At 48.0% G+C, this 26027-nt stretch overlaps 1 protein-coding gene across 1 annotated transcript; it reads right to left on the bottom strand.

The window, feature by feature from the left end:
* Positions 1-3227: 3227 nt before the first annotated feature.
* Positions 3228-12312, bottom strand: CD300LG (CD300 molecule like family member g). The gene is made up of 7 exons (XM_060082192.1): positions 12270-12312; positions 11008-11334; positions 10405-10633; positions 9601-9713; positions 6795-6847; positions 3833-3934; positions 3228-3341 (listed from the first exon to the last, which is right to left on the bottom strand). Exons 1-7 carry the CDS (start codon positions 12310-12312, stop codon positions 3228-3230), a joined length of 981 nt encoding a protein of 326 aa, XP_059938175.1.
* Positions 12313-26027: the final 13715 nt, after the last annotated feature.

Below are 26027 nucleotides of genomic sequence, written 5' to 3'. Positions count from 1 at the left end.
TTTTTTTTTTTTTTTTGCAGTACGCAGGCCTCTGTTGTGGCCTCTCTCGTTGTGGAACACAGGCTCCGGACGCGCAGGCTCAGCGGCCGTGGCTCACGGGCCTAGCCACTCCGCGGCATGTGGGATCTTCCCGGGCCGGGGCACGAACCCATGTCTCCTGCGTCGGCAGGCGGACTCTCAACCACTGCGCCACCAGGGAAGCCCCGGGACGGACTATCTTAAAACATTCATTTTCCCATCGACACTCTCTTTGGTGTTAAAATATTTCTTTAAAAGAAACTAATGGGAGGATAAAGGGTAGTTTATTATTATAGCTAATATCCCAATTTGGCAAAACAGAACTTTAGCAATGCTGATGTTCCCCTAATTTTTACCTCTCAGCAAGTTCCCAGGCTGGAAACCCTTGCCCTTGGGATGGGTGAGCAGCGGCTTATCGCAATTCTTTTGTTCAAGGGCCTCTCATAGGTACACAAGATCACAGAGCTGACGATGTGGGCGTACAAATACAAAACCAAGGTGTATCAAGATGGGGGACTGCAGAGTGGCAGCTAGCGAGGGAGTAGACGTCTTCCCCTGCCCAGGAGGTTGGCGCTGGGCCAGCACTGTGGCAGCACTGGGAGTTAGGACAGTGTGCCAGGGACTGTGAAGGATGCTTGAGTATCTAATAAATCCATGGAAACCTGGAATCCAGTGGATGCCAATCCTAGGCTGCCTTGGAGAGAGCCCTGCTTCACAAAAGACATAGATCTCTTTAGCAGGCACGTGGTCTGAAATCAGGCAAGGGGTGGGACTGGGATGACCCAGCTGAGCACTCCTGGTCCCCCAAAAGCTCTGGCTGTTTCTTTCCCTTCTGAGAAGCCCCTGTTCTCACCAGTCTCCAGCTGAGAGATTTCTCATGGGGGAAGCCTGCTTTGGAGGAGCTTCTGGGGTCTCTGAGACCACCTGAAACTTGCTAATTCCTACTTCCCCCAACTTCTGGGCACACACTGTGCCCAGATCCTGGGCAGAGTCCCTAGAGCTCAGACTCGGGTCTCCCTTTCCACTCAGAGAAGGTAAAAAGTGCTCACTACTTCACCCCGCCCCGGGGAACTGGCTGCCACCTTCTGGTGAGTTTCCCTTGCATCTTCAGACCGGCTCCACCTTGCCCAGCCCCCTAGGCCCTCACCCAATAGGCATTATGGGTGGTTTCTCCTCCCACACCCACTGGGACGGGTGCAGAGGCTGGTGAGGACTTTGAGAAATGCTGACTGATAGGCCCTGGTGGGGGTGAAACTGGTACTGCCATTTCTCAAAGCTGTTTAGCAATGGGTATGAGTAACTTCAGAACTGTTCACACCCTCTGACCTGGCACTTCTACATATGCACATCCTTCTGAAAGAAATCTCCAGATGCAGGCAAAGCTATGTGCCTAGATTCACCATGCTGTTATTTATAACAAAAATAGAAACAAATTAAATATCTAGTGAGAGAGAACTGAAATAAACTGAAGCATACCAATCTGAAATACTATGCTGTTGGTCAACATTTAGTTTATAAAAGGTTTGTAAAAACATTATGCAAAAACATGTTTATAATAATTAAGTGGGAAAAGCAGGATATAAAGTTGTGTGTACAAAATAATTTGTAGAAGCACATCAGCAAGTGATGTGGAGAAAAAAGACTGGAAAGAAATACAACAAATTGCAGTAATTTTGTCTTTGGGTAGCGGTGAGATGACGGGTGATATGTTTTCTTCCTTTTATCCCCCCATCTTTCTAGGTTTTGTATATTGAGCAGCTCCCGGTTCGTTTTTCAAAAACCCAGTAGTTCTGTTATTCTACCTTCCCTCCGCCCACTCCAGGGGACCAAACTCCAGGTCACCGTCAGGTTCCCCTTAGGGTCCTGCCCTGTCCCCTCCCTCCTCCCTTTTAGACACCTACCTCCACCTGCACCCTGTATTTTCCTACCCACCCCCAGCTCTCAGAACCCACAGGTAGCCAACCGTTTCTTGACAAGGAAGGAGCCGTGCTTTTTTCCATTCTCCTTCCAAAGCCTGGAATGCATGGCTAGGTAGGGAGATCAGAAAGACAACCGCTCCCCGCCAGTCCTGGGCTCACCCCTTCCAATGTGCGCTCACCCCTTCCAATGTGCACTTGACCTGGGACTGGACTCGGGCAGGTCCAGGAAAGCCCCCAGCTGGGTCATGGTGTCATGGGCAGAGCAGGCCCTATAGGGGGCAGTGGGGAGCCTCCACACACCAAATGTAGACTCTCTAAACTGGAGGGGCCTGAGAGCTCAACCAGCCCACTGGTGCTCAAACTCAAGAGTTAGAATCACCAGTGCACTTTTTAGAAATGCAGAGTCCCGGGCCCAGCCTCAGAGATGGTTTTCGTAGTTCTTTTTTTTTCTTTTTTAAATTATTTTTGGCCTCGTTGCTGCGCGCGGGCTTTCTCTAGTTGTGGCGAGTGGGGGCTACTCTTTGGTGCGATGCATGGGCTTCTCATCGCGGTGGCTTCTCTTGTTGCAGAGCACGGGCTCTAGGTGCATGGGCTTCAGTAGTTGTGGTGCATGGGCTTAGTTGCTCCGCGGCATGTGGGATCTTCCCGGACCAGGGATCTAACCTGTGTCCCCTGTGTTGGCAGGCAGATTCTTAACCACTGCGCCACCAGGGAAGTTCCGTTTTGGTAGTTCTTGATGGGGCCCAGGAATTATCTTTTTAACCAGCTTCCTGAAGGACTGGGATGCAGGAGGTTCACAGCCTGGCTTTGAGAAATCAGAATCTGGTCTAACCCAGCAGTCTCCCTCCTCCTCACCAGATTATGCAGGAGAACTTGACCTTGAGTCTGAGGATGGAAGGAAGGGAAGAGAAGGCAGGGTCTGGAGGGGGAGTTAGGAGCGGCCTATGACCGGGCACCCAGGCCCAGGGGAGTTCCCGTAGCAGATACAAACTCGGACCAGACCCCCTGAGCCCTGCCTGGCCCCTTGAGGGTCCAGCGGCTGCACGCTTTGCCCAGGAATGTGACCATCTTGGGGAGGTCCCCGTCTCCAGCTGGAACCGTGAAGCCACCACTCCAGGCTCCAGTGCTGATGAAGCCTTCCGGGTCAGCTGGGGCATGCAGGAGGAAAGCTTGGGGAGGGTGGAGGAGAGCCCTGGACTCTGGCAGGAGGACTCTGAAGCCGTAGCAGAAAACTTATCCAAGTTAGCGCAAATTCAGCCCTTCCAGAGATTCACGGAGGGCGTTAGGCGGCTAGACTGAGATGAACTTAGAAAAGTCGGGCTCGTCCCCAGACACGGGGAGGGGAGGGCCTGGGGTCATGTCTCCCTCAGGGGTCTGCCACGAGGCTTCGTCTTCCTTTGAAGTCTGTAAAGACAACAGTAGGGGTTGAAAAGCAGAGCCCGGCTGCGGGGGTCTCCAGGTAGCTGCTGGGTCCAGCCCAGCCTTTTCTGCACATTCTGGGCCTGTCCATCTGGGGGGCACAGGACTAACCACTCCTTTTTCCCAGAACTCCCAGGCTTTGATTCATTTCCACCCCCCCGCCCCACCCCCAGGCCCCACTCCCTGGGAGATCAGCCTCATGGCCTCGGGCCCGGTTCTGGCTGCAGATGTGGGAATCCTGCCAGCTCAGAACTCTTTAAGCTGTCACTCTCACCATGCTATTCAAGAATTTTCTGGATCAGAAGAAATGAGGATGTGAGGTCAGGAGCCCTGGCTTCCCGGGTGAAATGGTCTAAGCTCTGGTTATGGTGGGGAAGGTAGGCGGATGCTGAGGGCAGAGACCTCCCCCACTTCCTTGCATTGTCTGAGTGGAGCCAGGCTAGCGGCTCCAGACCCCCAGAGCCTTCTGTCCACACCTGGCTCAGGCACCGGATCTCCACATTGGGGCTGGCAGGAGGCCCAGTGGGCCCTGCAAGGTCAATCACAGCATACTCTGGGACCCCGCTCTTCCCCAGTGGCTGAAACACAGACTCAGTCAGAACGGCCTGTTCTTGGCAGCGGGGATGGTCCGCAAGCCAGAGCAGGAGGAGGGAAAGGCAGGGGCTGGATTTTGCAAAGTCAGAGTGCTTGCGGCCAATTCACTATGTCTCAGTGTGGCCTTGGGCGAGCCACCTAACTTCTCTGAGGCCCAAGCTGTAAAACGGGGATGGAAAGTTTGCCCTTAGGGTTATAATAAATATTTCTGATAATGTTTTATCATTCAACAACTGGGAACTCCTGGAATGACTAATTTGGTTCCATGATTATTATTTCTATCCTTGAAGCAGGAAGAACGTGCAGGCTGCAGGTTCTCTGTAATAGGCCCGGAGAGAGCAAAGTTGGACACCTCAAAGGTTCACCAAATAACAAACAGCACAGGAAGAATTCTTTAGGGATCATGGGTCTGAGCAATCCCTCCCTGATCAGATGAGAAAACCGAGGCCCAGGGAAGAGAGGTGGGTAGTCCAGAGCGAGTGTGGAAGCCCGTCTCCTGGCCTGGGCTCAGCTGCCCGTGTGGTCCTCAGGTCAGAATGCTGGGCCCCTCCATCGCCTGCTCCCTTGCCCAGCAGCTGAGCAGAGCGGAGGCTGGAGCTGGCCAAGGCCCCCAGCCATGTGTCCTAACAGCAGAGCTGCCCTGAGGTGGCCCGACCAGCAAACCCCTGGCCTGATAGGCACCGAAGCCAAGGAAAGAAGCTCCGATTTTCTGGATAACTACGAGGTGTCTCATCTCACTCGTTCCTGACCACAGTCTCGTGAGATGGGGAAGCCGAGGCTCAGAGCGGTGATGTAACTTGCCAGAAGTCACACAGCTGGTGAGCGGCTGAGCTGGGCCTCGTATTCGTGATTCTTTGGTCTCAGACTCTTTCCTACGCTCTGCTGCCTTCCTGGTAGGGCGTCCCGCACACTTCTCTTTGTGGCAGTGTCCCTTGTCTACTAACTGGGCGCCTGCTTCTATCAATACCCTAGGTGTGGGAGACGGGGGCAGAGGTAGATGTTTGAGCCACCTCTGGTGACACCTTCAGTTTTACGGGGGACAAGGTAAGAGTCAGAACAGCATTCCTCAGGTGAGATGTGACTGGAGGGATGAGGGCCTGAAGGAATAAGGGAGGGGGAGGGAGAATTCACAAATGCTGTCCCTCACGGCCCTCGTGCGTCCCAGCCCTGCCTGTGGGGAGGACATGGCAGAGCTGGGGTTGGACCAGAGAACTCCTGACATCAGGTCCATTTCCCATCAATCCCATACTGACAGCTTTGTGATTTGGTCGAAACCCAGCCACTGCTGACCACTGCACCGACCACCAACAGCTGCAGAAGGGTCACCTTCTCAAGGGTGACAGAATTTGAGGAAAGAACCTCAGGGGACAGAGAGCAAACCACACATGTAGGCTGTGGCCAGGACCACTACCCTCTGTCCAGGGGGGTGTCTGCCTCTCTCAACGGTCCCTCTGCCCACGCAGTGGACCCTGGGCTGTACCAGCGAGCGTGGAGGCATTTTCTGGGTTGTTGACTGACTATACGAGATCTATATGAGAGCCTCTACTTCTAGGCACTAGAAAAACGGGAGCAAGGCACGGAGCTTCTCTCTCCGAGCCCAGCCCCTCTTCCGGAGTTGGGGGAGGGGTGAGCCCCAGGATGCTGAACCAGGATAAGGGCCCTGGCAGTGGCTGTGGAAGCCCCTCCATCTGTCTCCGTGACCTTTCCCTCACTCCCGTCCACCCCTTTGGTCTTGCTGGGCTTTCTGAGATAACAACAGCTGCTTCCTAAGTGAAGGAAGGCCCAGTACCCCATCCCACTGCAGCCCCTCCCTAGGGGCATCGGGCCTGAGTGTTTTGTCCCTGCTGGCGCCAGGAAAGAAGGCAAAGGCAGCCCCCCTTTCCTGCTCCAGTGTTTAAGGGAATCAGGGTGGAGGCATCTCAGTAAACAGCTGAGGAAGGAGAGGCTAGGGGCCGGGGTGCTGGCGAGGCAGATGAGGCTTCGGTTTCCTAATCAGTGACTCTCTCCGTAGGAGTGCTGGTGTGGGAAGAGGGTCTCTCTTTGCAGGGGTCAGGGAAGGGCCCAGCAGCAGGTAGACTCAGAGGGCAGCTTCCTCTCTCCAGGATGATGGGCACAGGGACCCCCATTCTTTCTGTCCCCCGGTCTCCAGAGCACCACCCGCAGCCCGAGTGTCAAGGTAACTACACCACCTTGGTCTCAGAGCCAACGAAAGCTCAGAGAAGCGTGTCTTGGAAAGAGGAGAGATGGGAGTCGAGAGCTCTGGATCCTGCTCTCTATCTGGGCCACAGCCTGCTGTGTGACCTTGGGCAAGACTTTTTCCCTTTCTGGGCCTCAGTTCTCTCTTCTGCAAAAGCAGAAGAGTCTATTGGGGGTCACACTCTTGTGTGCTATCAGAATCCCCCAGGGCAGCGTTTACATTTCAGGTTCCTGGCCCCCACCCCACCCGATGTCGAGTAGAGTGTATTTCTAATAGCCCCCCCACACACACACACTGCAAGGTGTTCCGTAAGGGATTTTGCACCAAATTTAGAGGAAGGCCGGACTAGATGATATCAAAGCCCCCCTGTGGAGCCAGCTCCAAAGTTCTCTGATTCTAAAAGGGGGGATGGGGAGAGGTCCTTGGGCCTGGAGCAGAGACCCGCTGGCACCAGGTGGGAAGTCTGGGTGAGGAGGGCAGCCTGAGGGCTGATCTCGGGGCTCACACAGATTCCCTGGATGTGGGAAGCAAGTCCTGCCTGGAGGTCAGCCGTGGAGGACCAGGCAGAGGAGACGGAGAGGCAGGGCCTGGGAGTCCTGACTTCTGGACCCAGAGGGATCTGAGCCTGGGCTTGCCTCCTTCCTTACCAAGTGGGAGAGATGGACCTTCTCCTTCTTCTGTGTCTCCGTGGTCAGTTCAGCTGAAAGAGACCAGAAGTGTTAAGCGAACCATTGACTGAAACCTCCCACCCTGGCCAGGCCTGTTAGTAACCACTTGCATGAGTTATCTTAAACAGGAGGTCCTGGTAAGGAATGCGGAACTAACAAGCTACCACCAACTGGAAGAATTCGGGAAAGGTCAAAAGGAGAGAGGAGACTCCAGTCCGTATGTCCTACCAACCTCCCAGAATCCTTCTCGCTGGAATCCATCTTGGGTGAGTGATGCGTGGGCCACCAAGAAGGACCCTGAGTCAGAATGATTGGCCAGAGACAACCCAGAAACTAACCCCATGACCATAAAACCCGAGACTGCGAGCCACGTGGAAGAGCAGTTCTCCCGGGTTCCCTTCCCCTCCTGCCCTCCACCCGGGCGCCCCTTCCCAATGAAGTCTCTTGCTTTGTCAGCACGTGGGTCTCCTCAGACAATTCATTTCCGAGTGTTAGACAAGAGCCTGCTCTCGGGCCCTGGAAGGGGTCCCCTTCCTGCAACAGAAGGAGCACCTTGAAGCCAGGAGTAGCTGGGGTAGCTGGGGTAGCCTGCAGCTGCTCCCACATAGGTGGACTGGGTTCCTTGCACCTGGGGCTTCCCAGAGGGAGCTGGCAAGCAGATTGGGCCGAGAACCCCAGCACCTCAGCAATGACCTGGACTTTTGAGATTGGTTCATGGAAATCCCCTCACGTGGACCAGAAACTGGCTAGGGAAGCGATCCTGTATGCCAAGGTCATTGCTTCTTAAATCTTAGTGTGTGTACAGGACCTTGGGAAATTTTACTCAAATGCAGATTCTAATTCAGTAGGCTGAGGTTGGGGCCTGAGAGTCTGAGTTGCTAACAGGCTACCAGGGGATGTTGCTGTTGCCACCTGGGGACCACAATTGGAGAGGCAAGGTGCTAAGAGGCTCTGAGGTTGTGATGGGAACGTTCTCACCCTGTGTGCTCCTCCCGACTCCTCTGAGGGGGCCTAGGGACGTGGGTGAAGCTGACATTTCTTCCTGGGGGCCACACAGAGGGGAGTCACGTAGCAGGCCCAGCGTTCCCCACCATGGCCACCAGCGCTGGGACAACATTGCCAATTTGCAAAGTTGGCTTCCTGGTTCTACCGCTTTCCAGCTATACAAACACAGGGCAAGTTGCTTAACCACTCTGTGCCTCAGTTTCTTGCCCTGTACATTGCGGGTATTTGTAAGTGTTGAATAAGTAGTTCCTAACTCGACAGTATTGAGGAGATTAAAGGAGATAAAAACAACATAAGCCACATCACTGTGCCGGGCACAAGGCAGCTCCCATTACTGTTATTTCGGTTAAACCCTCTTAATCTGTGCCATCCACCACGGGAGCTACACACGGCCACTGAGCACCAGAAATGTGACTACTCTGAATTACACTGTGGTTGAAAGACTCAACTGGAAAAAAATGAATGTAGAATGTGTGTCATTAGTATCTTTTTTTTAAAAATAAATTTATTCATTTATTTATTTATTTTTGGCTGCATTGGGTCTTCATTGCTGCGTGCGGGCTTTCTCTAGTTGCAGTGAGCGGGGGCTACTCTTGGTTGCAGTGTGCAGGCTTCTCATTGTGGTGGCTTCTCTTGTTGCGGAGCATGGGCTCTAGGCACGCGGGCTTCAGTAGTTGTGGCACATGGGCTCAATAGTTGTGGCTTGCAGGCTCTAGAGTGCAGGCTCAGTAGTTGTGGCACACGGGCATAGTTGCTCCGCGGCATGTGGGATCTTCCCGGACCAGGGCTCGAACCCGTGTCCCCTGCATTGGCAGGCGGATTCTTAACCACTGCATCACCAGGGAAGTCCTCATTAGTATCTTTTTATTTGTTTGTTTGTTTGTTTGTTTATTTTCTGTGGTACGCAAGCCTCTCACTGTTGTGGCCTCTCCCATTGCGGAGCACAGGGTCCGGACGCGCAGGCTCAGCGGCCATGGCTCACGGGCCCAGCCGCTCCGCGGCACGTGGGATCTTCCTGGACCGGGGCATGAACCTGTGTCCCCTGCATCGGCAGGCGGACTCTCAACCACTGCGCCACCAGGGAAGCCCCTCATTAGTATCTTTATATTGATTCCCTGTTGAAATGATAATGTTTTGGATATATCATGTTAAATAAAGCGTATCGTTAGAATTAACTTCACTAGTTTCTTCTTTTTCTCATGTGACTATTAGGGAATTTTAAATCACATGTGTGGCTTCTATTCTATTTCTGTTGGGCATATATCTGAGGAAGCTGAGGCTCAGGGAAGTTAGATGACTTGCCCAAGGTCACACAGCTAAAACGTGGCAGAGCTGGAATTTGAAGCCAAGCCTTGAAAGGAGCTGAGCACCTCTAGAGACCCAGCGGCAGGTGCGGGGCCACAACGCACAGCCTGCTCAAGTTCAAGTGCTCAGGCCTGCACTTCCCCCTGTAATCAGTCCTCGTACAAGAAGCAGAGCCTACAGAGACTGGACATGGATTCACTGGGATCAACAGGGAGAGAAGTGGCTGATGAGCTTGGTAGGACAGACCAGAGCAAGATGAGAGCCCCCCAGTCTCTTGCTCCCCCATTTGAATCGCTTGTGCTTAGTGTGGATGGCCCTGCGGGTCCCTCAGAAAAAAGGAGCAGGACTCCTCATGCCCACGTCTCAGATGCATACACCGAGGCCCGTGAGGTCTCTCTGGGGCGGTGGGGGGACTGTGGGTCTCAGCAAGGCCCCTGGCTGACAGCCTCTCAACCCTCCCATCTACACTACTCACCTTTCTTCCTCCACTGGAGCGCGTAGCTGCCAAGGGCGGCCAGGCCTGTGGCCAGCAGAAGGGCCAGCAGCACCAGGACTGGGGCCAACATGCGGGTCATCGGGATGGACACCCTGCGGACGAGATGGAAGGAGCCTGGTGGCTGTCATCAGATGTCGGCAGCACACTGGGCATTCTTATTCTGAGTCCCAGTCATATCCCTCATCTCTCCCAAGGAGGTCAGAGGGTACCAGGGACCACAACATCTGGTTAGTCCCAATGGAAGGGACCTCAGCCCCCATCGCCAGCCCCAGAAGGCACTTTCAGCTGGGTCTGAACCTGTGAGTAGTTACCTGGCCACCAGCAATGGAGGGCAGTTATATATAAAGACCCAAGAGCCAGTCCTTCAGGCTGGGCCTCCAGCTGGGTAAGAAAACATCACATTACTTGGTTCCACAGTTTCCTGCTTAGCACAGGGCCCAGTGTAAAGTGCACAAACAAGAGCTACTGAACTGGGGTGGCTGTCCCTGAAGCCGGGCAGGGAGCGAGGTGGGGACTGGGGCCATGGCGGACCCTTCACCTTGGGTGGGCCTGCATGTCCAAGGCAAAAGGGCTGCTGGCCCCCATAATGTAGGTCGTTCACTGCTCCAGGGCCCTGCTGGGTAGGGGGTGGGATGGGGGCTGAATCTGCCCTCTCTGCATGTCTGCGGCCACGACAAGAAGCTGTGTTCTCCCAGAGGAAGGAGTATTGTGTTCTTATTCACTCAGGGGCACCTTATGGTTTAGTGATGACCTGAAAAGTTGGCCTTGGTTGGAGCTGCTCACCTGGGCTTGGAGCTGCTTCTGATGGTGTCCTCTGTTGAGGTAGAGTCCAGCCGTGTGGCTTGGCGGGAGATCCCTGCAGGAGGAGAGGTTGCTGGGTGAGGAGAGGTCCCTGCATTTGGAAGGGTTGCTGCATACGGAGAGGTCCTTGCATATGGAGAGGTCCCTGCATACGGAGAGGTTGCTGCATGCGTGGATGGGGAGGTCCCTGTGAATGGAGAGGCCTCCGCCCCTGTCTTCCCCAGCTTCGCTGTGGTGACTGTCAGGTGGAGACCAGCAGAAGCTACAAGTCCAAAAGCAATGCCTCAGCACCTTCCCTGATCCTTGATTCCCAGCATCCCCAGACCCCTGACCCTCGACCCCTGAACCCTAATCTCCCCAGGACCAATTTCTCAGAACTTCCCCAGCTACACCTCAAACAGAGGCCTTGAGGAAGCCATTCTGAGCAAGCAGGTCATATCTCAGGAACACACCAAACCTGTGCGTGGCTCTCAGCTCCCCCCGCATTTGAGCTGCAGCCTGTCCTTTATTGTGGGGAAGTGCCATCCTCCAGCCCCCACCTCCATGACCCTGAACCCCTCCCAGGGAAGGAGGGACATTTGTTACCTGGAAAGACGAGCAAAGAAACCGAGAAAGTCTTATCGAAGCCCACTCTTTTGACCCCACACCAGTACTGCCCCACGTCCTTCAGGGTGAGGTTCCTCAGGATGACCTCCAACCTGAGCTGCTGGGGGTTGTCGTGGACGGACACCCTGCCTTCCTGGCCGTATTCTCCAGAGTAGATAGTCCCAGAGCAGCGGGAGATCAAGAACCCGCTCTCCCTGCACCAGTATTTCCTATACTTCTTCAGCTCTTCCCCGTAGGTGCACTGCAGGGACACGGTGTCACCTTCAATGCCGCTGATCTCCTTCGGGCCCACCAGGGCTTCATAACCTGAAACCACAGCGGGGGTGAAGGTTGGAATTCCCCGATTCAAGTACCAGGATCAAGACCAGAAGGCTTTCCTCAGTCACTCCCTTCTTCGGGCAGCCCTGGTAGGAGCTGGTACTCCACTCTGCCACCGAGGAATCTTGGGACAGGACTGTTGCTGTTTCCCTAAACCTGGCATATTGAAGGCTGGTGATGGGGAAGATCTAGATTCATACAGCCCAGAGTTTGAATCCCAGCACTGCCACTTAGTAGCTGTGTGGCCCTGGGGAAATTGCTTGACCCCTCTGAGTTTTCTCACCTATAGATGATGACAATGTCCTATTTCACTGAATTAAGATGCTATCATATGTAAGAGCCACCATAATTTTATAAAACATTAAGAAAATAACACTGTCATTTGAACAACTGACATCAGTTATAAGATGCATCCTATTTTTTTATGTTAAAAGGTTAAAAAACGAAAGAAAGAAAAAAAAGAAAAGCGGGCTTGTGAATTGATGAAACAGGATAATTTATCTCTTGGGGCTCTTGTGAGTGGTACAGCAGAGGTTCAAGAAATATTTGCTGAGTTTAATGTGCCAACATTAAATAAGGGGTGTCTTGTCTGTCCCCAGGCTGGCACAGAGTCAGGAAATGAAGACAAAAGAGGTAAAGGCACTCTCACAGCCACTTGGACATGAAGGGTCTGGAGCCCACAGGTCTGGGGGAAGACCTGGCTCTGGGTTCCAGAAACAGCAAGTGCCCGCACCCTCTGAGGGCTGAAGACGAACGGGGAGGGGTGAAGCCTGGAAGGATCAGGCAGCTGGGCTGGGTCACCCCCACAAGGAAATGTAGGTTCAGGAGGTCCCTCTCTTGCAGACCCAACGGGCAATAAGAATAAGCAATAAGGACATTGGAGATAAGCCCCACCATCCCTCCATCCCCGCCCCCCATCTCACCTGGGAGCACGAGGCAGCCCCACAGCAGGACGAGGGGTCGCATGGTGAGCGCTGGCCAAGCGGGAGTGCACGCCGTGAGCTGGGAATTCCTCTCCAGGCCACGCCGGACTTTAACTTCCTCCAGAGGCGAGATCGAGAGAAGGAAGGTAGGGGAGGGGCCGTGTGGCTCCCCCAGCCGGGGGGCGTCGCCTCTGCTGTTCCCTTCAGCACTTACCCTTGGTTCACGACGACCCGCACCCGAAAACCCACCGAGCGCTTCTCCCAAGCCCATGCCCTTTCAGGGGGTCTTAACCATGCCCCCGGCCGCGCACCCCAGAGGGCCTGTGTGTAGAATTCAAGGAGTCCATGAATCTGGGCTGGAAAATAGTACATCTTGACTTTTCACTAACCTTTACGTAACATTTATCTTTCCTTATATGATGCGTAGTGTTCGCAGTACCGTGACTGTCACCAATTAAAAATCACAGACACTAGCAGTTCAAGTTGTCACCGATAGCTTGAAATACTGTGTATGCACCTCACTACTTGGAAAATCATTAGTTATTAGATCTGCCACTGGAGTTGTTATTTATTTATTTATTTATTTATTTATTTATTTATTTTCTGTACGCGGGCCTCTCACTGCTGTGGCCTCTCCCGTTGCGGAGCACAGGCTCCGGACACACAGGCTCCGCCGCCATGGCTCGCGGGCCCAGCCGCTCCGCGGCATGTGGGATCTTCCGGGATCGGGGCACGAACCCGTGTCCCCTGCATCGGCAGGCGGACTCTCAACCACTGCGCCACCAGGGAAGCCCTGGAGTTGTTATTTAAAGTGCTAATTTTAAAAAGAACATTTCTTACAGTATTACACAATTATATTTTGATAACCACTTCATTTATTATTGGTTTTCTTTTAAGCATGTGTATATTATTTTATATGTTTAAAAAGACCATTATTCTGAGGCGTGGTGCATAAGCTTCACCAGACTGCCAAGTGGTCGATGGTACAGAAGTTAGGGGGTCCACAGGCAGCGCCCACTGCTTCTCCTCCCCATCGCCGCCCGGAGGGCGCAGTACCGCCCTGGGCCACGGGGCGGCGGTGCAGGCGGAGGGTGAGGGAAGCTGTCCGGCTGGGCTGAGCCGGGTCCCTGGAGCCACCAGCAAGCCGAGCACAAAGGCTGGGGAGCCGTGCTGAGGTGTCTTGCCTTTTAAAAAGTTAATTAGCGGCTTCCCACCGCTGAACTGAATCCTTCTTGAAAGGAACAGAACAAACACGCACACTAGAGGGAGCCCTGACATACCATTTTTCCAAAATAGCTCTGTTGTTTGTTTTTTTCTGATTGCAAAGATCACACAGGTTGCAAGCAAAATTTTACACGGTGCAGATATGTTAAAAAACATGCTAACGTTTCCTGTTATTCTGCTCCTCTCTTAGAAAACCACTGTTAATATTTTGGCATATATACTTCCATATGTACAGGTGGAATTTTTACCCACTTGCTGGGCTAATATTTGAAGCATTAACTCAGTGGTTCTGGGAGGGGAGATTTTGTGTGTGTGTGTGTGTGTGTGTGAGTGATGTGGGAGATATGTTTGAATTTCACAATGTTGGCGGCTTGGGGGGCGCTGCTGGCATTCAATTGGCAGGGACAGGGGTTCACATGGGTGAAAACTCTTATTCTCTCAGACTACAAAAGGTAATCACAGGTTTTTTTTTTTTTTTTAATTAATTTAGGCTGCGTTGGGTCTTCGTTGCTGCGCACGGGTTCTCTAGTTGTGGCGAGCGGGGCTACTCTTCGTTGTGGCCCACGGGGTTCTCCTTGCAGTGGCTTCTCTTGCTGTGGAGCACAGGCTCCAGGCACGTGGGCTTCAGTAGTTGTGGCACATGGGCTCAGTAGTTGTGGCACATGGGCTTAGTTGCTGCACGACATGTGGGATCTTCCCGGACGAGGGCTCGAACCTGTGTTCCCTGCATTGGCAGGCGGATTCTTAACCACTGCACCACCAGGGAAGTCCCGGTAATCACAGTTTTAAAAACACAGATTAAAATAATGTTTATTTTAGTGTTTAATAATATATCTCTGCTCTTTTATTTTTTGGTTTTTATATAGAGTAATTTCTGATCTTCTTGCTTTCTTAAATCCTAACTTATTTGTTATAAGCAGGGGCAAGCATCTGACACTTTATTGTGTTTTCTAGTGTCATGAGGCCTCAGCATCGACACTTTGAGTATGTGTTATTTGGTTACAAATCGTTTTCCTTCGATTTTTTTCCCCCTCTATTACAGCTCAGGCACTATATTGTGATTTTTAAAAATTAAGTATGTGAGAAGGCATATTATTGATGATTGCCATTTCAGAAGAGTAAAGGAAGCATTACCCCAATTTTTATTTTTATGAAGAGGGTGTGGGGTGTACTGTGCATCACCCCTGATGCCTTCATGTGTATTGTGAGGTCCTTTCCCTCCACCCCCGCCAGCCCCACACCTAGCCAGGAGTGAGGTTTGAAAACTCCGTAAGAAATAGATCCTCCAGGGACTTCCCTGGTGACGCAGTGGTTAAGAATCCGCCTGCCAATGCAGGGCTTGATCCCTGGGCCGGGAAGATCCCACATGTCGTGGAGCAACTAAGCCCATGCATCACAACTATGGAGCCTGCGCTCTAGAGCCCACGAGCCACAACTACTGAGCCCACGTGCCACAACTACTGAAGCCCGTGCACCTAGAGCCCATGCTCCACAACAAGAGAAGCCACCACAATGAGAAGCCCATGCACCGCAACAAAAAGTAGCCCCCGCTTGCCGTAACTAGAGAAAGCCCACGCGCAGCAACGAAGACCCAACGCAGCCAAAAAAAAAAAAAGAAAAAGAAATAGATCCTCCAGGCCCAGAAGTGGTGCGAGAGCTGGGAAGAAGGCCCTGGAGTGAGGCACTGGTCTGGGCCCTGCACCTGGTCCTGCCCCATGGTGTGTGTGGGGCAATGGATAGAACCCCCCCCCCCTTCCATACACAGTAGGTTTGGAGATCTGAGAGAAGAGGACACTTGTGTCCTGCTTCCTACCTGGAGCACTGGGAGGTGCCCTGCCATCATAGGATGGGAGAGCAGGGAAGCAACGGGGTTGCTGGACCAATGGGCTTGCGGCAGCCTCACCACATACTTGTGACATCCATGTGCCCAAGAGTGGCTTGGCTATGTCTGGTGGTGTCATGGCTGGGATGAGGGGATGGGGCAGCCAACATGGGGAGGAGGAAACAGCCACGCTGGAGCCCACGGGAGATCGGAGAGCCCAGTGATGCTGGCACAGGCAGACAATGAGGAAGGCTGCCCCCTGGTGCTCTAGGCCCTGATGGTAAGTAAAGACCTCCAGGATTTAGAGTCCTTTAGGGAGAAAGAAGGAGCAGAGAGAACCCTAAAGAGACTGAGTTTTCTCTGAGTCACCTGAGAAAACCCGGGCTGAAGCTAAGTCCCAGCTGCAGGGAAGGGTTTAGATAGGGCTGTTGGCAGGGCAGACAAAATCTGGCCCCAAAAGGGCCTAGCTTGACAGGTGCCACTTTGTCACCCCCATCCATTCCCCTCCAGTTTGGACTTGCTTGGACAAACTCACTTCTGCTGATCTAAGATGGTCATTTGTTCCGCTTAGATTAGGGTTTCCCAATATCAGCACTGTTGACATTTGGGGACAGATAATTCTTTGCTGTGGGGAGTTGTCCTGTGTGTAGCAGCATCTCTAGCCATTACCCGCTAGATGTTGTCAGTCTCCTCACTGTCCTCCAAGTACAGGCAATCAAAAATCTCTCTAGATGTTGTCAAATATTTCCCTGGGAGGCAAAATTACTCTGGGTTGAGAACCACGGCCTTAGATGATGCATGAACCTTTGGGGAAAAAAACAGTGTAAGTTGTGTTTACATAGGTACAGTAACCAGGTTTTGGATGTAGGAGAGTGAGCTTTCTACTCCTGAACCTCAGAGTTAGGCACACTATGCATTCACCGGCAGTGCGGAGCACACAGTCTCTGCAGGCGAGCCAGCTTCCAGGAAAAAGGGAAGTAAAAAGGGCTGGGTGGGGCTTCCCTGGTGGCGCAGTGGTTGAGAGTCCGCCTGCCGATGCAGGGGATGCGGGTTCGTGCCCCGGTCCGGGAGGATCCCACATGCCACGGAGCGGCTGGGCCCGTGAGCCATGGCCACTGAGCCTGCGTGTCCGGAGCCTGTGCTCCGCAATGGGAGAGGCCACAACAGTGAGAGGCCTGCGTACCGCAAAAAAAAAAAAAAAAAAAAAAAAGGGCTGGGTGACACATGCCTTTTTCCTCCTTCCAATTCATCAATCAAATAAGTAAAGGTGTGGGGAGAGACCAAGTGTGTTACATCCAGCAAAGATGGGTGAGCCAAAACCTGGAAAGAACCTGGATCCTTGAGTCACCACTTGGAAGAGAGCTGACTCTCTTCCATGTCAGCAGCAGACTTGCTTTTATGAGCAAGAGAGGCTTTTATGTGTTTAGCCACTGAGTTTTTTTTTTAAAGATTTATTTATTTATTTATTCATTTATTTATAATTTTGGCTGTATCGGGTCTTAGTTGTGGCCCACGGGCTCTTCATTGCGGAGCGCGAGCTTCTCTCTAGTTGTAGTGTGCAGGTTTTCTCTTCTCTAGTTGTGGCACGCAGGCTCCAGGGCATGCGAGCTCGGTAGTTGTGACGTGTGGGCTTAGTTGCCCCGCAGCATGTGGGATCTTAGTTCCCTGACCAGGGATCAAACCCGCGTCCCCTGCATTGTAAAACGGATTCTTTACCACTGGACCAACAGGGAAGTCCCTAGCCACTGAGATTTTGCAGTTTGCTTTTTGTTTTCTCACATACATTTCATCCTCTATCCCACTTACAGCTCTCCCATCCCCAGCCAGTGGCAAACTCAATTGTTTAACTTCCTCCACTATACAAGTCTAAAAACTGCTTTCGAGGTTTTTATGTTGATTGTTTAAAGGATTTTTTTTTTAATTTCTAGGAACACCAGTGAAACAATGGGGGAGGGCAGCACTGTAAGACGAAGTAAATAGGACCATCCTCCCTCAGAAGCTGGATGAAATAGACATATATTTTAAAATATTCTCAAAAACATTGAAGGTTAACTGCAATGTGGTGTCTTGGATTGGATCCCAGAACAGAAAAAGGATATTAGAAAAACTAGCCAAATACTAAGAAAGTCTGGAGTTTAGTTAATAATAATATACCAGTGTTAATTTCTTAGACGTGACCAATGTACATGGTTATGTAAAATGTTAACATTAGGGGAAACAGACAGAGTGAAGGGTATTCAGGGACTTTCTGTACTAACTTTGCAACTTTTTTGTAAATCTAAAATTATTCCCTAACATAAAGTTTATTTTTAAAAAAAGCAGTGAAGAGCTAACAAGAGTGGGAAGGATTACCCGGCTGAGGTCTGCAAGTAAAACCCCAGAAAGATGAACTGAGTAGGCAAGTTACCTTTGTCCTTGGGAACATTTACTGATTCAGAGGAAGCAACTAAAGGGATGAGCTAGGAGTGCGGGGCCCTCCAAGGGTGAGAAATCTGGTATATATGTAATTTTTTATCACCTTAGGCTAGGACCCCAAAGAGCTGCACTTTGGGAGAAGGGTGAATTACAAATAAACCAAGCCACATGGACTTCACTCAGCTGCCTGTCTTTTGGGTGTCCCAGGAAACCTTAAACTTTGAACTTGAATTTTAAATGGTCTTGGTCCGACAAGAGCTTAATCTCCAAAATATATAAACAGCTCATACAACTCAACAACAAAAAAATAAAGAACCTGATCAAAAAATGGGCAGAAGCCCTTAATAGACATTTCTCCAAAGAAGACCTACAGATGGCCAGTAGGCACGTGAAAAGATGCTCAGCATCACTAATTATTAGAGAAATGCAAATCAAAACTACAATGAGGTACCACCTCACACCAGTCAGAATGGCCATCATTAAAAAGTCTACAAATAACAAATGCTGGAGAGGGTGTGGAGAAAAGGGAACCCTCTTGCACTGTTGGTGGGAATGTAAGTTGGTGCAGCCACTATGGAAAACAGTATGGAGGTTCCTCAGGAAACTAAAAATAGAATTACCATATGATCCAGAAATCCCACTCCTGGACATATACCCGGACAAAACTATAATTCAAAAAGATGCATGCACCCTTATGTTCATAGCAGCACTATTCACAATGGCCTAAATGTGGAAACAACCTAAATGTCCATCTACAGATGAATGGATAAAGAAGATGTGGTACATATATACAATGAAATACTACTCAGCCATTTAAAAAGAAAGAAATAATGCCACTTGCAGTGACATGGAAGTGACTAGAGACTATCACAGTAAGTGAAGTAAGTCAGAAAGAGAAAGACAAATACCATATTATATCACTTATATGTGGAATCTAAAATATGGCACAAATGAACCTGTCTACAAAAGAGAAATAGACTCATGGATATAGAGAACAGACTTGTGGTTGCCAAAGTTAGGAGGAGGGAGAGGGATGGACTGGGAGTTGGGGGTTGGTAGATGCAAACTATTACATTTAGAATGGATAAACACCAAGGTCCTACTGTAGAGCACAGGGAACTATATCCAATCTCCTGGGATAAACCATAATGGAAAAGAACATTAAAAAAACATGTCTCTATGTGTATGACTGAGTCACTTTGCTGTACAGCAGAGATTGCCACAACATTGTAAATCAACTCTAAATAAATAAATAAGTACAAATAAGGAAATTGTCCTGGTCTGGTAACACCCCCCCGGCCCCTACCTCCAGGTATCATAAAGATACCAATGAAACATCATTTCTGGAGGAAAATAGCAACAGCCTAAGACTCCAATTATTTTAAAAATCGTTTTTTTCCAAATAAAGTCCAATATGCAATCAAAGATAACCAGATGTATGAGGAGACAAGAATCCACTAGTGAGAGTGTTCAGAGACAGCCAACAACAGAAACAGACCCCCGGAGAGTCCAGATATTGAAAATAGCAGGAACGGCCTTAACACAACTATTCTTCAAGGAGAAGAGGAGGTAAAAGTCAGGCTGGAAATTTTTGGCAGGAGACCAGAAAGTATAAAAAATGACATAGCAGATTTGAAAAAGAACGGCATAAAATTCTAGAACTGAAAAAAGCAATCATTAAAGTGAAGAATCCAACAGGTGAGTTTCATATTAGACACCTTTGAAATGATAATAGTGAACTGAAAGATGTATCAGAAGAAACCATCTGGGATGAAGCACAGAGAAACAAAAGGATGGGAAATAGAGAAACAAGGGTAATAGAAATGGGGAATCAATACGTTTTACTGGAGACATAGAAGGAAAGAAAACAGAAGATGTGACACAAGCAGTAATGTTCCAAATGTGAAGAAACACACTCTGTGTTTTTTAATACGTGAGAGTGTGTGTGTGTGTGTGTGTTTATAATATGTGGGATGCTAAAGCCTGTGGCCTGGGGCATGACCCATCTTCCCTGGGTCCAAGAGAGGTACAGTATGGACACTGGACGGATGACAAATGTGGTACAGTAGAGTCGTGGGGGAAGGGTGTTCTTTTCAATAAGTAGTGTTGGGACAATTAGGTACCCGTGTAGAAAAATAGGAGACTTGACCCCAGCCTCCTATCACACACAAATGTCAATTTTAGGTGGATTACAAAACTAAATGTAAAAGGCAAAATGATAAAGCTTTTTAAAGATAATAGAGCATATCTTCGTGGCCTCGGTGTAGGGGAAGAGCTCTAAAACCAGACACAGAAAGCACAGACCACAGAGGAAAAGACTGATAAATTAGACCATGTTAAAATGAAAAAGTGTTCATCAAAAGATGCCTTGGGGCTTCCCTGGTGGCGCAGTGGTTGAGAGTCCGCCTGCCGATGTAGGGGACACGGGTTCGTGCCCCGGCCTGGGAAGATCCCACATGCCGTGGAGCGGCTGGGCCCGTGAGCCATGGCCGCTGAGCCTGCGCGTCCGGAGCCTGTGCTCCGCAACGGGAGAGGCCACAACAGTGAGAGGCCCGCGTACCACAAAAAAAAAAAAAAGGTGCCTTGAAGAGTGAAGAGACACACCCACAGAGAGGGAGAAAAGATCACCAACGCACATGACAGACAACATGGATAAATCATAAAAAAAGATAATGTTCAGTGAAAGAAGCCAGGCATATAAAAGACTGATTCCATTTAGATGAAGTTTAAAAACAGACCCAACAAAATGGCATTGTATTGTGATATGTATACTTAGAGGGTAAAATTAGAAAGCAGAAGTGACTCCTATAAAAGTCAGGGTAGCGGATGTCTTTGTGGGAAGACATTGTGCTCTCAGGGGTCACATGGGGGCTTCTGGGGCTGGAAGGGTTTATTTCTTCATTGGGGTGGTGGCTACCCAGGTGTTCATTTTTTATTAATTTGTGAAGTTGTCTTGTTTATGCCCTTTCCTGCGAGCATATTTTATATCACAAATCTAAACTTCCTTTTTGAGATGGAGTAACAAACAACAAATAGGAAAAGTTATCAGAAATCTCAAAAAACAAAACAAAACAAAAACAAAAACCCAAGGTTACAGTACTTTCCCTTGCTCTCACTGAGATGTAAACAGGCTGAGCCCACCCTTTCTTCAGACCCTCTGACTCACTGTCTTTGTCTGGGAGTGAGCCCATTTCTCCTCTTGGAATTATTCTTCTTTCTCTTCGGTGTCTGAGCTGAGTGCCAAACCAAAGGATGCAGACCTGTAGCCTGAAGCAGAGATCCTGTCACCTCTAGGAGGGTAAAGGACCATTGACATTCTATCTTTGCCAGAGCATGCCTCCTATACTTTCTCTCCCTGCAAAGTCATTCATTCCTCTGGCCTCAAGCTCATCTTCCTATTCCATCTGTGGCTGCCCTGGCTGGAGCACCTTGACCAAGCCCTGGGTGGGTGAGGTGACCCTGCCTGGGCTTCCAGCCATCTTGGCCAACGCCGCCCTGAGTTATCTTCTCTGTCCTGGGGTTCAGCCCTCTCCTCAGCTCTCCAGCTCTAAAGTCTCATTCATCCAAACATCTAACACTATGTTAGTTTCAGGTGCACAACATAGGGATTCGATAGTTCCATACATTGCAAAATGATCACCACAGTAAGTCTAGTTACCATCTGTCACCATAGAAAGTTACTACAATATTATTGACTATATTCCCCTCGCTGTACATTTCATCTCCCTGACTCATTTATTTTTGTACCTGGAAGTTTATACCTCTTAATCTCCTTCACCTATTTCATTCATTTCCCCACCCTCTCCCCTCTGGCAACCACCTGTTTGTTCTCTGTATCTATGAGTCTTTTTCTGTTTTAGGTTTGTTCTTATGTTTTGTTTGTTAGATTCCACATTCGAGTGAAATAATATAGTATTTGTTTTTGTCTGACTTATTTAACTTAGCATAATACCCTCTAGGTCCATCCATATTGTTGTAAATAGCAAGATTTCATTCTCTTTTATGGCTGAGTAGTATTCCATTGTATATATGTACCACATCTTCTTATATCCTTTCATCTATTGATGGACACTTAGATTGCTTCTATATCTTGACTGTTGTAAATAATGTTGCATTGAACATAGGGGTGCATATATCTTTTTGAATTAGTGGTTTTTTTCTTCTTCAGAAAAATACCAGTAGAGCTGCTGGATTGTATGGTAGTTCTATTTTTACTTTTTTGAGGAACCTCCATACTGTTTTCCATAGCAGCTGCACCAATTCTCATTCTTGCTAACAGTGCATGAAGTTTCCCTTTTCTCTACATCCTTGCCAACACTTGTTATTTGTTGTCTTTTTGATAGAAGCCATTCTCACAGATGTGAGGTGATAGCTCATTGTAGTTTTGATTTTCATTTCCCTGATGATTGGTGATGCTGAGCCTGTTTTCCTGTGCCTGTTGGTCATCTATATGTCTTCTTTGGAAAAATGTCTATTTCAGTCCTCTGCCCATTTTTCAATTGGGTTGTTTGTTTTTTTGGTGTTGAGTTGTATGAGTCTTTTGGTATATTTTGGATAGTAACCCCTTGTCAGATGTATCATTTGCAAATATCATCTCTCATTCAGTAAGCGGCCTTTTTGTTTTATTGATAGTTTTTTCTGCTGTGCAAAATCTTTTTAGTTTTTTTTTTAAGATTAAAAAAAATTTATTTATTTGGTTGCGCCGGGTCTTAGTTGCGGCAGGCAGGCTCCTTAGTTGTGGCAGGTGGGCTCCTTAGTTGTGGCAGGCGGGCTCCTCAGTTGTGGCATGTGAACTCTTAGTTGCGGCATGCGAACTCTTAGTTGTGGCACGCATGTGGGATCTACTTCCCTGACCAGGGATCGAACCCGGGGCCCCTGCATTGGGAGTGCGGAGTCTTATCCACTGTGCCACCAGGGAAGTCCCAAAAGCTTTTTAGTTTGATGTAGCCCCATTTGTTTATTTTTGCTTTTGTTTCCCTTGTCTGAGGAGACATATCTAAAGAATATTGCTAAGACCAATGTCAAAGAGTATGCTGCCTTTGTTTACTCCTGGGAGTTTTATGGATTCAGGTCTAACATTTAAGTCTTTAATCCATTTTGAGTTAATTTTTGTATATGGTGTGAAAAAGTAGTCCAGTTTGATTCTTTTGCATGTAGCTACACTATTTTTTTTTAGTAATTTCTCCCCCCCAACTTATTTATAAAGTCATCTTTCTTAAAAGTTAAATTAGCATATACATGAGGAATATTTCTGTACTTTCTATTCTGTTCTATTTGTCTAGTTGTTGGTGGTTTCTTCTGTACAAAACTTTAAAAAAATTGCTTTCATATCAGAAATATTTCATATCTGATAGGTCTAATGCCTCCCCACCCCCCAATCTAGTCCCATAACTTTTCTTTTTTGGAATTTTCCATTATTCACCAATGCTTATTTTTCATGAAGAACTTCTGTACCATTTAATAAGTTCCCTCTGCAAATCCTCTTTATATTTTAATTGAGATTGCATTGGGTTTGGAGATTATTTAGAATGAATTGACATATTTACAGTATTCAATTGTCCTTTTCCCTGAGTTATAGTTTGTTGTATATGCCCTTTACCAGTGTTTTAAAGGTCCCCCCTCCCATATCAATAGGTCCTTTACTTTTCCTATTCAGTTTATAACTTGGTATTTAATCTTTTGATTGGTATTCTAGTTTGGAATTTTTTTCTTACATTATGCTTTATAAATATTTTTGTTCATAGGAAAGTCATTGAATTTTAATATCAATTGTGTACTCTGCCATCTTATTTAATTTTCTCATCATTTCTATTTCTATTTTTAGTCAGTTGCCTTGGGTTTCTAGGTATACCATGTGTTATCTGTACTGCCTCCATCTTTCTAGTATTTATGCCTGTTATTTCTTTTTCTCATCTACCCATATTGGCCAACACACCCAGAGCGATGTTGTTAAATGACTCTGGTGATGGTAGGCACCTTGAGATTTGATTATTACAGTCATACACATTTAGGTTTGATATGTTTTCTTGATTAACTGATTCCCTCATCATTATGAAATATTCATCTTTATGCCTGGCAATAGTTCTCGTTTTGAGGTCTACTTTGCCTTGTATTAATGTAGTCGCTTCAGCTTTCTCAATTAGTAGTTCCATGGTAAGTCTTTTTTCACTCATTTTCTTTTAACATGTGTGTCTTTGTGTTTAAAGTGAGTTTCTTCTAGCTAGCACATAGTTAAGTCTTTCTTTTTAAATCTATCCTGACTATCTCTGTCTTTTATTTGGAGGATTTAGACCATTTACTTTTTACAAAAACAACTTTGAGATATAATTTACGTACCATAAATTTCATGCATTTAAAGTGTACAAGACAATAGTTTTTAGGATATTCACAGAGTTGTAAAACCATTACTATAATCTAATTTTAGAACATTTTCAACATCTTAGTAAGAAACCTCACGCCCACTTGCAATCGCTCTCAACCTCCATCTCTCCCCGCCTAGGCAACCACTAATGTACTTTCTGCCGCTATAGATTTGCCCATTCTGGATTTTTCACATTAATGAAATCATACAATATGTGGTCTTTTGTGACTGGCTTCTTTCACTTTGCATTATGTTTTGAGGTTTATCCATGTTGTGGCACAGATCAGTACCTCATTTCTTTTTATTGCTAAATAATATTCCATTGTATGGTTATACCCCATTTTATTTAGCCCTTTATCAATTGATGGACCTTTGGATTTCTTACACATTTGGCTGTTATGAGTAATATTGCTTCAATATTCTTGTGTAAGTTTTTGTGTTTTCATTTTCATTTCTCTTGGGTATATATCTAGGAGAGGATATATATGGAAACTCTATGTTTTACCTTTTGTTCACCTTCACTTTTGAAAGACATTTTTGAAAAATTAGCATCTGTGGACATAATAATATGAAAATTTCACTTTTTATTCTATTAATAGATTACTTTATATGGAGTTATCGTAACAGATTTCCAGAGAGTAAACCATTTAATTTCCAAATATTAAACCATTTTTAGAATACACTCTACGTGATCATTTGTATTATTTTTCTGGTATTCTGGTGACACTGTCCCCTAATATAGCTTTTAGGGTTTTTTAATAAGTGAGACTGGTTTGTAGGGTTGGTGTGTGTGTGTGTGTTTGCGTGTGTGTGTGTGTGTGCTTTCTTTGACAGGTTTTGGTATCAATGTTATGCTCACTTCATAAAAAGAATTTTGAAGATTTCCTTTTATTTCTATGTTCTAGAAGAGTTCAAGGTAACTGTTCCTTAAATGTTTGGTAGAATTCTTCTGCAGAACTCTCTGGTGCTTCTTGAGGGAGAAATTCTTTGACATCTCTACTCTATTAAAATCAGCCTGTTAGTATTTCTCTTCTGGGGTAATTTGGTAATTTGTATAATAATAATAAACGGTTTCTGGACCAGCCAGGTCAAGGCCTCTGAGTGCAGCGACAGCATCAAGATCACAACCCTCCAGTGTGTATTTTTGTTTGTTTGTTTGTTTGTTTGTTTGTTTTGCGGTACGTGGGCCTCTCACTGTTGTGGCCTCTCCCATTGCAGAGCACAGGCTCCGGATGCGCAGGCTCAGCGGCCATGGCTCACGGGCCCAGCCGCTCCGCGGCATGTGGGATCCTCCCAGACCGGGGCACGAACCCGTGTCCCCTGCATCAGCAGGCGGACTCTCAACCACTGCGCCACCAGGGAAGCCCCCAGTGTGTATTTTTCGTGTCTTCCTTCTTTCATTCAGTATAACATTTTGACATCTACCCATGTTGTTGCACAGTGGGGATAATCTTTGAATATTAGTTTTTTTTCACTGATGAGTCAATATACCACTGTACGGACGTACCACAATTTATTTATCCATTCACTTGTAGATGGAATCTGGATTGTTTCCCTTTTTTGGCAATTATGAATAAAGATGCACTGAATATTCTAGTACAGGTGTTGTGGAGAGATGTTTTATTTCTCTCAGATAAATACCTTGAAGTGGAATTGCTAGATCATGAGATAGATGTATGTTTAACCTTTTAAAGAAGTTGCCAAACAGTTTTCTTAGGTGATTGTACTGTGTAATACTCACGTGGCAGTTTGACAGTTTCAGATGCTCCCCATCCTTATGTGTTATTCAGTCTAACACTCTAGTGTATGCAGAGTGGTACCTGCTTGTGGATTTACTTTGCAATTCCCTAACAAATAATGTTGGATGAACACTTTCTCATATGCTGCTTATTGGCTATTTATGTATCATCTTTTGTGAAGCGTGTGTTTACATGTT

The sequence above is a fragment of the Mesoplodon densirostris genome, chromosome 18 (genome assembly GCF_025265405.1).
Source record: "Mesoplodon densirostris isolate mMesDen1 chromosome 18, mMesDen1 primary haplotype, whole genome shotgun sequence".
Classification (NCBI taxonomy): Eukaryota; Metazoa; Chordata; class Mammalia; order Artiodactyla; family Ziphiidae; genus Mesoplodon; species Mesoplodon densirostris.
Note: the sequence above shows the minus strand (reverse complement) of the source record. Positions and strands in the feature narration are given on the sequence as shown.

Bases quoted from the DNA above. Each gene is read 5' to 3' on its own strand.
- CD300LG (XM_060082192.1), bottom strand. From the start codon at position 12,312: ATGCGACCCCTCGTCCTGCTGTGGGGCTGCCTCGTGCTCCCAG. The intron at 11,335-12,269 runs GTGAGATGGGGG...CTGTGGTTTCAG, and splicing joins GGGCTGCCTCGTGCTCCCAG to GTTATGAAGCCCTGGTGGGC. The intron at 9,714-10,404 runs GTGAGCAGCTCC...TCTCGTCCGCAG, and splicing joins AGAAGCAGCTCCAAGCCCAG to GGTGTCCATCCCGATGACCC.